The sequence below is a fragment of the Asterias amurensis genome, chromosome 12 (genome assembly GCF_032118995.1).
Source record: "Asterias amurensis chromosome 12, ASM3211899v1".
Classification (NCBI taxonomy): domain Eukaryota; kingdom Metazoa; phylum Echinodermata; class Asteroidea; order Forcipulatida; family Asteriidae; genus Asterias; species Asterias amurensis.
In genome coordinates, this window is record NC_092659.1 from 15,127,761 (window position 1) to 15,144,177 (window position 16,417).

The following is a 16,417-nucleotide window of genomic DNA, read 5'->3' on the forward strand; positions in this document are numbered from 1 at the left end:
GGTCGATTTCCTAGGAGATATACAAAACGTATGCGTATTCCTAAGTTGGGACGAGTAACTCGCCCTGACTCACAAGATAAGAATAGTCCTAACTCTTTGTGAAATCGACCCCTTGGCTTCTAACCAATAGTTTTCATTGCCATTAGTTTATATAATGAAGACCAAACTTATACCTTCCCTTTAAAGGCCAATAGTTACACTCTCACATCGTTGAGCTCATCGACTTGTTCTCTGTTCCAGGTTGTGTCGGTAGAGGGCACTGTAACTGTGACGTACTAAGCCCACATGGGTTCTACGTGGACGCGGGCTACATTACAGACAAGGACACTCTGCCCGTCGTGGGCTTGGAGTTCAATTACCATGAAGGATATTTTTCCACTGCATATTACAGCGTTGGGGACTTGGAATGCTTTGGACGTGATACCGGTAAGAAATCTATTTAGATTTTACTGATGATGGCTACATAAATACTTTTGGTATTTAAAACACTTGACTCACAAACAGCACAGGAATTATTTTGTTTACAAAGGCACCATTAGTGATTTATTTCCCCCAATAGTGCGCCCTCAGGAGCCGTCATTTCTTCACATTTCGTCGGAACGAAGCCTAAATTTTCCGCTTTGTTTGAAAAGTCGAATTCTTCTGTAAAAACATTTAATATTTTCCTTGTCAGAATAAACATTATTTGTTCTCAGTAATAACCTAATGATGTACATGCATTTATTATTACCGAATATAAAAGTGAAACCTTTCGGAGACACTCTTGGTGGCGCACTTTATTGTGAACTGTCCAATGTCTAGCTTCGCCGCTATGGCAGCGCACCGATTGGTACCTCTCGTCACTACCCTCTGGATGTGCTGAAGTGCAAACATTTTGATGCGAAATAAAAACCCAACAGTTATACAGTCATCCTAAACTGTATACAGTTTTAACATGCCGCATGATCAAAGATGAATGAGAGGGGACCATTGTTTGATTAGTCTTGGTGCAAGACGTTTCTCGTTTTCATTTCACGCACAGTGCGGCCATCCCACCAATAGCGCCCGCCAAGACCGCCGCCCGTATACACTAACCTGCAGAAAACCTTAAATACAATCATTTACCATAGTGTTCAAATGCAACGATACAATGTACGTTGTTGAGCTGGGAAAGCAGGACGAGATAGTACCTTTAATTTGACAATTAAACGCTGACACAGTCGGGAATATTAAAGGAACACGTTGCCTTGGATCGGTCGAGTTGGTCTTTGAAAAGCGTTTGTAACCGTTTTTTATAAAATGCATATGGGTAGAAAGATGTTGTAAAAGTAGAATACAATGATCCACACAAACATGCCTCGAAATTGCGTGGTTTTCCTTTTACCTTGTAGACTAACACGTCGGCCATTTATGGGGGTCAAAATTTTGACTCCCATAAATGGCCGACCATGTTAGTTCGCACAGTAGAAGGAAAACCACGCAATTTCGAGGCAAACTTGTGTGGATCATTGTATTCTACTTTTAAAACATCTTTCCAACCATATGCATTTTATAACAAACGGTTACAAACGCTTTTGTTTTGACCAACTCGTCCGATCCAAGGCAACGTGTTCCTTTAAGATGCGTGTCGTTGCCGAGCGCTGTGTATTGTACTTTATTTGATCTGGTTGCACACAGGTGCAACAAATTTTACCAGAGTATACCATTTTTGTATACGCATGTCACGAACTAAGCACGAAATACACGTATTATGCGGAATTGGTTATGATGATGGGCGTGAGATAATAATTGTATCCCGACAGTTCATTGTATGTTTAAATTAACAACTACTTAGCATTGACGACTGTCCCGTACAATACAATGAACGAAAGCTTACAATTTCTGTGAACCTATACCAAATAGCTACTTAAAATATAAATCTAGTTTTTGGGGGAAAACTACAAAAATTCAGACCTCGCATCTTTAAGCGCTTTATGTGCTCGCTTAAAGTTCAAGGATGCCTGCAACAGTGACAGTATAATTGCTACCGGTTTATTGTTTTCTTGGCCCTATGGTTGTAATACTAACCTGATACAATAACAGCACCCGAGTGTATTGCTATAATGATTGATATCGCTTCCGGTAATTACTAAATGCAGATAACTATAAGTAATTTTAATAAGTTTCTGCTATACAATAAAAATAATATACCCTGCTGTGTGTTCAAGGCACAGTAAAAAAAACCAAAAAAAAAACAAAAAAAAACCGAAAGAAAACACTAAACAAAGTTAGTCCTTGAAAACCTGCGTCATAAGATCATTTTTTAGAAGAGATTTGAATTTTGTGGTACAAAGACAAGTTCAATTAAGATAAGTGGTTCGTGGTGCAGCTTAAGAAAAAGACTTGTCGCACAATTGAGCCTGTGACGTCACAGTCATGTATAGTATTCTTAGGCATTGCATGGTACGGTATCAATGTACATTTGGTTTGCGGTAACACTATGTGTAGATCTTCTTTGCTGCGTGTATTTTGTTTTTTTGGGTACTAAAGGCCTTGTTTTTATTCTATTGTTGCGGAGTAGATTCTGGAATTCCGGAGACTACTTCACATCCATGCTTACAAAAGATCCGCAGAGCCTTGACTTTCTGCAAGTGCGATTTGCACGCACACTAATGGAATAAATCTCATATTTGACCGTCTGTTTCCAACTTTTGGTGTGACGAAAGCGGGCACATCTTTAGACTTGTTAAGCATTTTTATAAATATATTTTTTAAGATCTACAATTTGTGTTGAAATGATGACACTAAAATGTAACTAACCCATATGACCATGCGATGTAGAATTCCGCATGTCCTGTCATAAAGGCGCTTAAATGTACAGGTCACTCTTTTAGCTAGGAATGTTTACATATATACTGTGTTATCATCCTATAACTATCACTCTATAACTGAGGTTTAAAGACAGTGGACACTATTGGTAATTGTCAAAGACCAGTCTTGTCACTTGGTGTATCTCAACATATGCATAAAATAACAAACCTGTGAAAATTTGAGCTCAATCGGTCATCAAAGTTGCGAGATAATAATGAAAGAAGAAACACCCTTGTCACACGAAGTTGTGTGCGTTTAGATGGTTGATTTCGAGACCTCAAGTTCTAAATCTGAGGTTCCCGAAATCAAATTCGTGGAAAGTTACTTCTTTCTCAAAAACTATGGCACTTCAGAGGGAGCCGTTTCTCACAATGTTTTAGACCATCAACCTCTCCCCATTACTCGTCACCAAGAAAGGTTTTATGCTAATAATTATTTTGAGTAATAACCAATAGTGTCCACTGCCTTTCAATGTACAGGTCACTCTTTTAGTTAGGAATGTTTACATACTGTGTTATCATCCTATAATTATTATTCTTTAATAAACTGAGGTTTAAAGGCAGTGGACACTATTGGTAAATTACTTAAAATAATTATTAGCATATAAAACCTTACTTGGTAACGAGTAATGGGGAGACGTTGATAGCATAAAACTTTGTGAGAAACGGCTCCCTCTTAAAAGTTACGTAGTTTCAAGAAAGGGGTTATTTTCCTCGAATTCGATTTCGAGACATCAGATTTAGAATTTGAGGTCTCGAAATCAAGCATCTGAAAGCACACAACTGCGGGTGACATGTGTGTTTTTTTCTTCCGTTATTATCTCGCAACTTTAACGCCCAATTTAATTGAGTTCAAATTATCACAGGTTTGTTAATTAATATGCATATGTTGAGATACACCAAGCGAGAAGACTGGTCTTTGACAATAACCAATAGTGTTCAGTGTCTTTAAACAGTATATCATGAATTTGTATTGCTTTATACAATTATATCCGGTCAAATTATGATTAATAACTCAACCGTGAGCTGTCTCATAAAACCGGAGATCGCTTGCCCTTGAAAAGCTTAATATAGTAAAAATTAATAAAAAGCGATAATAAATCGAAGACGCAAATATCCCTTTAGGTTTTTGATTGACATTCAAAAGTGCGGTCGATTTTTTTTTTTTACGACAAGGACTGTTGGTGGGATCTTGAAGACGGCAGCTTTTAGCCACCATAGACCCTTATCGCAAAAGGCCTGAAACGAGGTGCATGCTGGTCTAGCTAGCTATCAAGCTTGATCGCTAGCTAGACCAGCATGCACCTCAATTAACGGTTAGCGCTTGCGTTATGGGATTTGCGAAAAGATCTTTGGGCTATAAACAATTCTTAACTGACCGGAACTATCGGTCGTTCATTATTTATGCTGGATGAGACTTGTCGTTTTGTGACATGGATAACCGTAATTTGCTAAAATGCCTTATAAAAAAGATAACGACTGAAATGTCGTTATAGCTGTGCAACAACCGGAAAAACGTCGTTTTAGCCGTACCTCCGTGCGTTAAAACACCCATTGCGACTGTAGGAGATCGGTCATCATTATGACTGAATTAAACTAAAATGTCAGTGTTGATTGGTTTAGATGCCCGTTGTAATAAAAAGCCATCCGTTATATTTGCTGAATGGCTATTTCTATCTATTTTTTGGGGTGGGATGATTTGCTTCTGCTCTACCTACCCTGTAATCGATGTGAAGACGAGAAGACTCTAATTAAATTTGATCAATAATTTATAACGTTAATTGTTAACTCAGGAGTTCGATTTTTGATCCGCATATGTCTGCTTCTCATGCTCTAAAACACTATATAATAGCTATCTTTGACATTAAAAGTATACATTTATACTGAATCTTCCGAGCATCGGTGATGGACATTATATAGAAACCTCTAGTTTGCGACTATTGTCACCGTGTTCGGAGCACCATGACTGCTGGGATATTGGACTGTTTGACCGTTCAGATTCTGGCCTGTACACGGTGCGCGATCGTTGTCATAATATTGATACCCGAGCTTACCGCAACGGGGATAGCAATAGACCCACCGAGATATGTGACTCATTCAAGTCGTGTTGCATCTTCAAAGGACACAATTAATAGTAAGTTTACGTAGTTGTATTTTTTCCCCAAATGTTTTCAACAGCATTCCTTAATTTTATAGGAGAAAATGAAATTGTACCTATTGCAATTCCAGCTTGTAGAGCAAACAATCATCATTAATACATACATACATATATACATAAGGGCATTTATATAGCGCCACTACGTCAAGAACGCAGCGCATTAGATAGGATATAGAGAATGTTTGATACACTTCTTAAATGTTCGAAGAGAGTCGGATTTCCTGATTGAGGGGGAGAGTGCATTCCAGGTGTGTGGAGCAAAATGTGAGAATGTGCGACTTGAGGCCGACTTAAGAAGCTTGATTGAGTTAGGTTCCATGAAGCGAGTAGTGTCGGATGCTGAGCGTAGACTTGAGCGCCCAGGCCGATGGAGAGACAGGCAAGAGGATAAATAGCCAGGAGCTGTGTTGTTGAGGAAGCTAATACTGCATCATGACAAGTAGGCCTACGTGCTTTTGGCTTTTTTGTTGTTGGTTTCTAATGATATAAGTTTGCGTGTTTGAGTTCGCCTCGTTACACAAGGTTTCATCGGCACTATAAGTGCCTAATTTGGTAAAAACTATACCTTTTTTGCCCTCATTGTCCTGATTTGACCAGCTAGATTTAATTTTAAACAAAACCACCCGTGTTGGTTTTGATGCATTGCATGGTGAGATATCATTGTATATTCGTATAGCGGTAACACCATGAATCAAAATTTCTTATAAGACAAGTTCCCACAGAGCAAAATATACAAAGCAAAGAAGATAATAAACTCTACGTACAACCGTAAACCGAGTGTAAAACATGCCCGTAATTTAAACTACGGATAGGCGGTGTGTGAGACGAACCGTCGAAATTATACGAGTCAGCATTTGCGTGGATCTGGGGTGGATTTCACAAAGAGTTAGGACTGGTCTTGTCTCGAGTTAGGACCAGTTACTCGTCCTAAATTAGGACTATCCATGCAATTTGTATATCTCCTAGGACTAGTCCTAAGTTAGGACTAGTCCTAACTCTTTGTGAAATCCACCCCTGTTCTATTATCAGGTCCGCTTTTCGTATGTAACGCTCGAACTCGCACGCACGACAATTCGCAATCTTCTATTTTCCCTCTTTTGTTTGTACTTTCGTCTTTTGTTGTACGTTTTTATGGAAACATCTCCCATTGATTTTGTAGAGTTTTCTGACTGAAGACCCTCACCAAACCCAGGGCACTATTGTCCCTTTTTTCTATCGGCTCCTGCAGATAAATGCAACAACACAATGCAATAAAACAGTGGACTATAAGGACCATTTCCTGTAGGTCAGCGTTGCAATATTACCTGACAATAATTGAAGTGGCGCAACAAATCCAGTCCAGACCTTTATATGCAAGGTCATGACAAATTGTATCACATCTTTACACTATAAAAGGTTTCCAGGCCAATTAAAGCAGAAAAAACTGATTGTTGTCAAACATCAATCGAAGTGACGCTCTTTTTTGTAAAACCCAATCGAGCGTATTTTGTTGAGTTATGGTGGATACTCAAATGAGTACTGTTTGGTTCCTTTTGGAGATAGTGGTGAGGGACACCTGCGTCTGCTTTGTTCCTTTTTTAGATACGCTGGACATAATAGGAGTGTGCTTGTTGGTTCCTTTTTTAATTTTTTATTTTTTATTTATTTGTTATATAGATATGGTAGACACTATAGGAATGTACAGTTTGGTTCCTTTTTGAGATATCGTGGCCAATATGAGTGTACTCTTTGGTTCCTTTTTGAGATATGGTGGACACTACAGGAGTGTACTGTTTGGTTCCTTTTTGAGATATGAAGGGCAATATAGGAGTGTACTGTTGGTTCCTTTTTGAGATATGGTGGACACTACAGGAGTGTACTGTTTGGTTCCTTTTTGAGATATGATGGGCAATATAGGAGTGTACTGTTGGTTCCTTTTTGAGATATGGTGGACACTACAGGAGTGTACTGTTGGTTCCTTTTTGAGATATGGTGGACACTACAGGAGTGTACTGTTGGTTCCTTTTTGAGATATGGTGGACACTACAGGAGTGTACTGTTGGTTCCTTTTTGAGATATGGTGGACACTATAGGAGTGTACTGTTTGGTTCCTTTTTGAGATATGATGGGCAATATAGGAGTGTACTGTTGGTTCCTTTTTGAGATATGGTGGACACTACAGGAGTGTACTGTTGGTTCCTTTTTGAGATATGGTGGACACTACAGGAGTGTACTGTTGGTTCCTTTTTGAGATATGGTGGACACTACAGGAGTGTACTGTTGGTTCCTTTTTGAGATATGGTGGACACTATAGGAGTGTACTGTTTGGTTCCTTTTTGAGATATGATGGGCAATATAGGAGTGTACTGTTTGGTTCCTTTTTGAGATATGATGGACACTGTAGGACTATTCACTGTTTGGCTTGAGATGTAAACAGCACAGAAAAGAAAACGATTAATGCCGCGGTATTGTTTCCACCAGCCTCTGATTAAAAATAGTGTTTTAAAAATGTATTTCATTCATAAAAAAATATATTACAAAAATGACAATTTAAACCTGATTTTTATTTGCATTGTTAGAACCCCCAGAAAACCACCATAACACACAAAATTGTTTATATTTTCCGGTGTTTCAAATTTTGGATAGTTTGATTGCTGTTCGGGCTTAATAGTACGCTCTTCTTGAATAAAAGAAGCAGACAAAACAAAATTACATTATCACCTTCTCCTTGGATTGACTGTCAGTAAAAAAAAAACCCAAAAAACCTCACACGAATAGAGCAGTGGGTGCACTCAATACATTTTTTACTCATGATTTCCACTCGATACAATGTAAGCACACATCTGAAGAGCCGAACCATTGTCAAAGAAAAACACTAAAAAGCATTATGAAAATAAAAACCACATAACAAAGAGCATCTGAAGGTCATCTGGATAATAAACAACCTTTCACAGTATATGCCTAGATACCGTGCGACAATAGGCGAGGGCACTGCTCTTATTCAATATCACACACAAAATATCAAAAAAAAAATCGGGAGCTTTTGTTCGTGGACATTACCAATTTTCAGACAGCCCCACTTTTTAACTGCGAATTGTTGCGTTTGATTGGAAATCATGAAGAGAGGTAAAAACGCAATTAAAGGTACACGTTGCCTTGGATCGGTCGAGTTGGTCTTTGAAAAGCGTTTGTAACCGTTTGTTATAAAATGCATATGGGTAGAAAGATGTTGTAAAAGTAGAATACAATGATCCACACAAACATGCCTCAAAATTGCACGGTTTTCCTTTTACCTCGTCGACTAACACGGTCGGCCATTAATGGGAGTCAATTTTTTGACTCCCATAAATGGCCGACCGTGTTAGTTCGCAAAGTAAAAGGAACCCGACGCAATTTCGAGGCAAGTTTGTGTGGATCATTGTATTCAACTTTTAAAACATCTTTCCATCCATATGCATTTTATAACAAACCCTTACAAACGCTTTTTACAGACCAACTCGTCCGATCCAAGGCAACGTGTTCCTTTAATGGCAAACGTCACAGGGAAACAGTTTCAATAGCGGTGACTGTGTTATCTGTTGTAAGAAATAGGTTCAAAATATTGAAGGACAATCTAGTTAGCTCGATGCAAGCTTCCTGCGAATGCGAAAGCGGTACGAATTTTGACGTCACAAATTCCCAACGAAAATAACAGTTCAACTTCTGCGAAAAACATCCATGTTACGTCAAAATTCGCCTTTCTTTCGCATTAGTTTGAACCGGGATTTTTCAGATAGATAGAACAAGTAATGTTGTGTCATCACTTTAAAGGCAGTGGACATTGTTAGTAATTACTCAAAATAATTGTAAGCATAAAAACTTAATTGGTAATAAGCAATGGAGAGCTGTTGATAGTATAAAACATTGTGAGAAATGGCTCCTTCTGAAGTAACGTAGTTTTCGAGAAAGAAGTAATTTTCCACGAATTTGATTTTGAGACCTCAGAATTACCTTTTTCAGGTCCCGAAATCAGCATCTGAAAGCACACAACTTCGTGTGACAATGGTGTTTTTTCTTACTTCTTTTATTATTATCTTTCAACTCCGACGACCAATTGAGTTCAAACTGTCACAGTTTTTTTTAAGCATATGTTGAGATACACCAAGTGACAAGACTGGTCTTTGACAATTACCAATAGTGTCCACTGTCTTAAATGCCTTGCCCCGAAACTGCCAGGTACCCTTACATTTTATTTGCCGTTTTTCACACACAGTGAACGAAACACATATCCATTTATACCGATTCCCAATATTGACTAATATTTATTGATATAAGGTCCGTGGGTTGGCCTCAAGAAGACGATTGCGTTGGATTTTGTCATTCTCTGAACACATCACAGGAGTCAACAGGTTGCAGCAAACTTAAAGCGATGAACAAACTTGGCATTTGTCAAAGACCCGTTTTCGCAATTGGTGTATCCCAACATGCATAAAATAACAAATCTGTGAACATTTTGACTCAATTGGTCATCGAAGTTGCAACAGAGTAATGAAAAAAATCACACTTGTTGCACACATTATTTGTGCGTTTTTAGATGCCTAAAAAGGGCTTCGGGCCTGAAGTCGCGGATAGAAATTACACATTTTGCGGTCTCATTGGCCAATGTGCAACCCCACCTTTAACAACACGATGGAATCTATGCCAACGTAAAGCGAGCAAACCAATATTGCATCAATACGACCTGTGGAGTTGGCGACAGTTAATTATGCCAAGTTCGCATTTCTCCTATTCGTAAAGAAACCCACCAACAATAGGCCTCGCGTTTCTTTTGAAAGTGGTCAACTAAAATTATCTGGTGCTGACAAAAGGATTTTTTTTTTCATAAATTCATAAATATAGGGCTGGCATATCGTTTCTCGGTAAAAAATAATATGCGCTTTATTTGGTAACATTTTCGAGACAAAAATCCAACTGTGGTCAGGGAATCTTGTGTTCAGTTCAGTTCAGTTTTTAAATTTAATAAATTTCGGACTATTTTAAATTAAAAATGAGGTGTGATATTTAAGGTGTTTCTGATTAGCAGAGTGTGCGATCAAGTCCTACGTATACTTGTATCGTTGCGGTATTATACATTTCCGTTATTGCTTCGTACCTTGGACGAGGATTAAAGAAACACGTTGCCTTGGATCGGTCGAGTCGGTTTTTGAAAAGCGTTTGTAACCGTTTGTTATAAAATGCATATGTTAGAAAGATGTTTTAAAAGTAGAATATAATGATCCACACAAATTTGCCTCGAAATTGCGCGGTTTTCCGTTTACTTTGCGAACTAACACAGTCGGCCATTTATGGGAGTCAAAAATCCATAAATGGCCGACCGTGTTAGTCAACGAGGTAAAAGGAAAACCACGCAATTTCGAGTGATACTTGTGTGGATCATTATAGTCTACTTTTAAAATGTCTTTCTAATCATATGCATTTTATAACAAACGGTTATAAACGCTTTTCAAAGACTAACTCGTCCGATCCAAGGCAACGTGTTTCGGCAAATAAAATGTAAGGGTACCTGTTTCTTTAAGGCCGAATGTCTCGGTATAATTGCACTTATCGCTGGAAGAATTGTTTCTGTCCGGTGATTCCTGGCAGTGGCTGCTGAAATGCTTTTAGTCTTCTTTCGCCATGCTTGTAGATACGTGTGTACTCATGTATTATTATTCATATTATTATTAAATGCAAACTATAAATCATTTAGAAGGAAAACACTTAACGTCGATGGGAACATGCCTCATCACGCACACTCGCCTTTTAGTAAGCCCGTTGAAGGCAGTGGACACTATTGGTAATTACTCAAAATATTTTTTTTTTTATAACCTTACTTAGTAACGAGCAATGGGGAGAGGTTGATGGTATAAAACATTGTGAGAAATGGCTTCCTCTAAAGTGACGTAGTTTTCGAGAAAGAAGTAATTTTCGACGAATTTGATTTCGAGACCTCAAGTTTAGAATTTGAGGTCTCGAAATCAAGCATCTGAAAGCACACAACTTCGTGTGACAAGGGTGTTTTTTTTTTTTCATAGTTATCTCGCAACTCCGATGGTCAATCGAGCTAAAATTTTCACAGGTTTGTTATTTTATGCATATGTTGAGATACACCAAGTGAGAAGACTGTCTTTGACAACTACCAATAGTGTCCAGGGTCTTTATCATTTAGAATGAAAACACTTAAAATAACGTCGATGGGAACATGCCTCATCACGCCCACTCGCTTTTTAGTTAGCCCGTTAATGAGCAAAAATAATGTAACGGTGGTTCTGAAAGGACAACTACGACCGAATAAATCATTTACCCGACTAATTAAGTGAGTGCTCTGTTTGTAATTGACTTATAGGCCTACTCGCAAATGTTTACGTGCGCATTTTTACAAAGTAATCCTTGTAGTCATTTACAACGTCATTTAAACAGTGATTATAATGTAATTAATTATATTATAGGTAATAACAGGCACGTATTCAAGTGAATATTTCTGCTTGCATACCCCCCGACCCCCCCCCCCCCTAAAAAAAAAGGGGGAGGGGGGGAACAAAAAAGAAACCCCATAACAATTCAATTATGTTTACAATGTTTAGAGATATGCTCTTGTGAAGTAGTACCGGATCATTTGTTATCTTGGTTTTTTGGAAATGTTCGATTGTGTTTGTTCTTTATAAAATGTAACAAACATGAACAGGTAGCTAGTTACCTGTTACCTGTTCATGTTTGTTGTGTTGTCATTTAGCCTTCGAGAAAGACTCTGCTAGGGTCGAAAGGTCAGGCCATTAACTATTTTTTGTATTTATACTCTCGGTCCATTTGGTTGGTAAGTTGTTTGCAACAGCTAATTTTATCTTCTTTATGAAATGTATAATATAAAACATTGTGAGAAGCGGCTCCCTCTGAAGTGACACAGTTTTCGAGAAGGGATTAATTTTCAACGAAGTTGATTTCGAGACCTAAGATTTAGAATTTGAGGTCTCGAAATCAAACATCTGAAAGCACACAACTTCGTGTGACAAGGGTGTTTTTTCTTTCATTATTACCTCGCAACTTTGATGACCGATTGATCTCAAATTTCCACATTTGTATTTTATGCATAGGGCCTACGTTGAGATACAGCAAGTGAGAAGACTGGTCTTTGACAATTACCAGTAGTGTCCAGTGTCTTTTAAAAAGTAAACAGGATATACTTTACATACAATAAACAAATAAAATTGTATTTAAAACATGTAAACGCGGGAAGAATACTCCAGAAAACACAGTCTGAGAAAAGTATCTAACAGTACACCCAGATTCAAATTCTGGTACAAAAACCCATATCTTTCCATAACCACATTACTTTGGAGGGAACAAGTTTTGTTTACAAATGGACTTCCAAATTATATAAATCGAATTATATAAATCGAATTATATAAATCGAATTATATAAATCATATATTCGTACCAAATAGTGCCTAGTACCAAACCTCCTGTACCAAAGAACATTACATAACTGTTTTGCTAACAAACCTTTTGCTGGCAGTGTAAGCACTTTTCTGAATCCACATTATACATAAACCGAAAAACCTGTGTTAGAAGTTTAAGATCGATCGGCCATCTGGGTCACGAGAGAAAAAAAGTGAAAAAGATTACAGATTTTGATGTCATCGATTTTAAAATAAAATTTAATAAAATGCACACAGAGTGATCAACTCCAAACAGGAAATTAGTTTGACTTACTTTTCATCAAATATGCCATTTTAGACAGAAATATTTCAAGGGATGTTTTCAACTACCAACATCATTAGACCGAGTAAGCCTTATGTTAACCTGTGATCTGAGCCGAGTTTGTTTTTCTTACCAATTTTGTAATATTCTTTTAGATATTAAATTTGTAAAATGCCAACACCGCGCCTGCGCAGATGTGCAGTAACGCACAATGATACCTTTGCCACCCATCCCACACAAAAGGTACATCAATAATTTTCTAAGCCCGTGTTTTATTTATTTCGATCGAGAATAATTAAGTCATTTCAGCGAATTACCTAAACAAGAGAGGGATAATATTAAACCGCAACAGAGCTATAACTTCGTCCGGTCGTGTGTGCGGCTCCTAAAATAGCCCGAGCCCTAAATGCCGCCTGACTTTAATGTAGCCCCAAACATGTACCTACATTTCGCCCGGACCTAAATGTAGCCCCAAATCTGTACCTAAATGTCGCTCGGACATAACTGTAGCCCCAAATATGTACCTTAATGTAGCTCGGACCTAAGTGTAGCCCCAAACCTGTATCTAAATATCGCCCGGACCTAAATGTAGCCCCAACAAGGTACCTAAATGGCGCCCGGACCTAAATGTAGCCCCAAAAGAGGTACCTAAATGTCGCCCGGACATTAATGTAGCCCCAAACATGTACAGCTGAGTATGCACATAATATTATCATTCAATTTGGAAACACTGTAAATTTTAAATTGAACCATCTCTCAAATTTGAAACGATTCAATCAATAACAGTGTGTTCTGTAACGAATCTACAGTTTAGTTTAGATTAGTAAAAGTAATCTACACTTTCATCAATTGAGTGACTTCACAGAAAAAGTGTCATGGCAAAGAAATCTTCCTTGGTTAGGACAGAATACATATTGCAGGACTCCAGTTTCTTTAATTGGTCTGTTTAAAACCACCACCGCACCTGCGCGAACAAGCCCACATTTAACAGGTAATACGCAGCCCAGAAAAAACCTGCAGTATAACAGTGGCACCATAAAAACGTTCTATCTGCACATCTGCAGTGACGTTACCGGTTCAACTTACACAAAAGGGTACAGCAACAATTTGCTGAGGCTGTGTATATGACTTTGTCCATCGAGAAATAAATCTGCGGATTTGTGGAGTATTTACCAAAGTGAATGGGAAATAATGGAACGCGTCAGAGCTACATTTTCGTTCGGTAGTGGCTGCTTTATGCCGACAAGAATACTTGTTTGCATAGCTGTAGGGGTGTTTGCAATCCAAATTCAAGCGGCTCCTCCGGCCTGTATTAGTCCTGACCACCCAGTTCATAATGACTGCCCGGAACCTACAGAAGCGGCTCAGCCTCAGACGACCCCAAAATCGGCAACCAGTAAGTTTGCATTTGTTTCCTCCCTCAGTGATTTTATACGGTTGGTTATTGAAACCCATTGTTTGTGTCAATCCTTATATCTAGTTTAAAATTATACACCTTACAATTTCGTTTTCAAAAAGACAATAGCGTTATGAGATATTGTAGCGGTTATAACAATTCATGAATAAACATCTGCAAATGAAAAACTCAATCTCAGAAAGCTTAGTTACTGTCAGTAAAACTTCTTAGATTCAAAATTTGGGAACAAAAACTCAACTCTTTTTACTCCTTTTCACTATTGCGTGTATACTACCAATAGTTTAAGATGTGATAACAAAATGATTATCCTTTTAACGCTTGGTAAACACTTTTCTAATTAGAAGAAATAAAACTTTTGGCCATGGTCATGTTTGATAATATAACGCATTTTGAGAAACATTTCTATTCGATGTAAAACGACAACAAAAAGATAACAGCTGAGAGGGCCAGAAATTTGAATTTGAGAACCGTTACTGCGTAGCGCTTCTCAGATTATTTATTCCTATTTCAGTGGACAATTAATATCAGAAAAACGCGACCAGATGCAAGTTGTTTGTGTAATATCTGCATTTTTACAGGATTAAAACAATTAAAGATGCTTTGTCAGTTTTTGGCCGATTTGACCAGGTATTTTGATGGGGGTCGAGAAAGTTACAAGCTTTCATTTGAGCCATTGCTCGAAAAAGTCCGCCAATTATTAGTAGCAGTGAAATAAAGTGCTAAAAATTAGTTTTTTTCAGGATCCCGGCAATATTTACGTGACCAATTCTTATGTGTTTTATAAGAAACGTTTTGAATTTTTGTCATGGTTCCTTACCATTAAAAGTAAAAGTTAAACTTTTGTTCGTTATAGCGGGTGATACTCTTTGAAATACCATTCACTCAAAACAAATCTATTTTTTTAATGTTTGGGGCCAAAAATATGACACAGCATCTTTAAAGTGGTTCTAGAAATAAAAGGTGTACGTTGCCTTTAAAGACACTAGACACAGTCTTCTCACTTTCTGTATCTCAAGATATGCACAAAAGAGCAAACCTGTGAAAATTTGAGCTCAATCGGTCATAGAAGTTGCGAGCTAATAATGAAAGAAAACACATCCTTGTCACACGAAGTAGTGTGCTTTCACATGGTTGATTTCGAGACCTCAATTTCAAAATATGAGGTCTAGAAATCAATTTGTGGAAAATTACTTCTTTCTAGAAAACTACGTTACTTCAGAGGGAGCCGTTTCTTACAATGTTTTATACTATAAACCGCTCCCTTTAACTCGTTACCAAGTACGGTTCTATGCTAATAATTATTTTGAGTAATTACCAATAGTGTCCACTGCCTTTAAAAGGAGGTTTTTGTTCGCCATGGACGCGGTAAAAATTTCATGTTCGAAAGGTGACGCGCGGAAATGAACACGGGAGATGGGCCTTTGACGCGCTAAATGTCACGTGCGGCCGGTCTAGTTATTCTATTCTATATCTTTGGTTTCAACACTTTTTACTGGTCATAAACAAAGGTTTATACACACCCACGTGACGCGCTCTCCACCAATAGGAATAGCGAAACTGTCTGAGGTATTTATGAATGTACATTCATATGCTACATAAAACAATCAAACAGTTCCATAATTACAATACATGCCTTCCCTTTAAAGGCAATGGACACTATTGGTAATAACTCAAAATAATTATTAGCATAAAACCTTACTTGGTAACGAGTAATGGGGAGCTGTTGATAGTATAACACAATGTGAGAAACAGCTCCCTCTAAAGTGAAGTGGTTTTTGAGAAAGAAGTATTTTTCCACGAATTTGATTTCGAGACCTCAGATTTAGAATTTGAGGTCTCGAAATCAAGCATCTAGAAAGTACACAACTTCGTGTGACAAGGGTATTTTTTTCTTGTATAGTTTTCTCGAAACCTCAACGACCAATTGAGCAGGTTTGTTATTTTATGCATATGTTGAGACACACCAAGTTAGACGACTGGTCTTTGACAATAACCAATAGTGTCCAGTGTCTTTAATAGGCCGTAATGTTTATGAAATTATAAGCCATAAGGGTAACTGACAAGGTAATTTATGATCTCAGCTGTAAGTCAATTTGAACAACAGGCTTTTAAAAGGGTAAATTTCTCAAAGGTAAACAGCGAGTGACACGCGTCAGTTAAGTCGTACAGTGATTCACTACCTGTCATTATTAAAAGGGATTTTTAGAAACGATGTTATTAGAGGATGGAAAAAGTAGTCCCCCCCCCCCGAAAAAATATCTGTTTAACTGTGTGTGTTACCATTAATGTTTTGACTAGAACGGGATTCGAACCTGCGAT

At 37.9% G+C, this 16,417-nt stretch overlaps 1 protein-coding gene across 1 annotated transcript in view; it reads left to right on the forward strand.

Annotated features, from left to right (window-relative positions):
- The window catches only part of LOC139945435 (uncharacterized), an 80,457-nt gene that overhangs the window by 16,087 nt on the left and 47,953 nt on the right, over positions 1 to 16,417 (forward strand). The window contains exon 4 of the mRNA XM_071942783.1: positions 241 to 426. Coding sequence (XP_071798884.1) covers positions 241 to 426 — 186 coding nt within the window. The remainder of the gene's footprint in view (positions 1 to 240; positions 427 to 16,417) is intronic.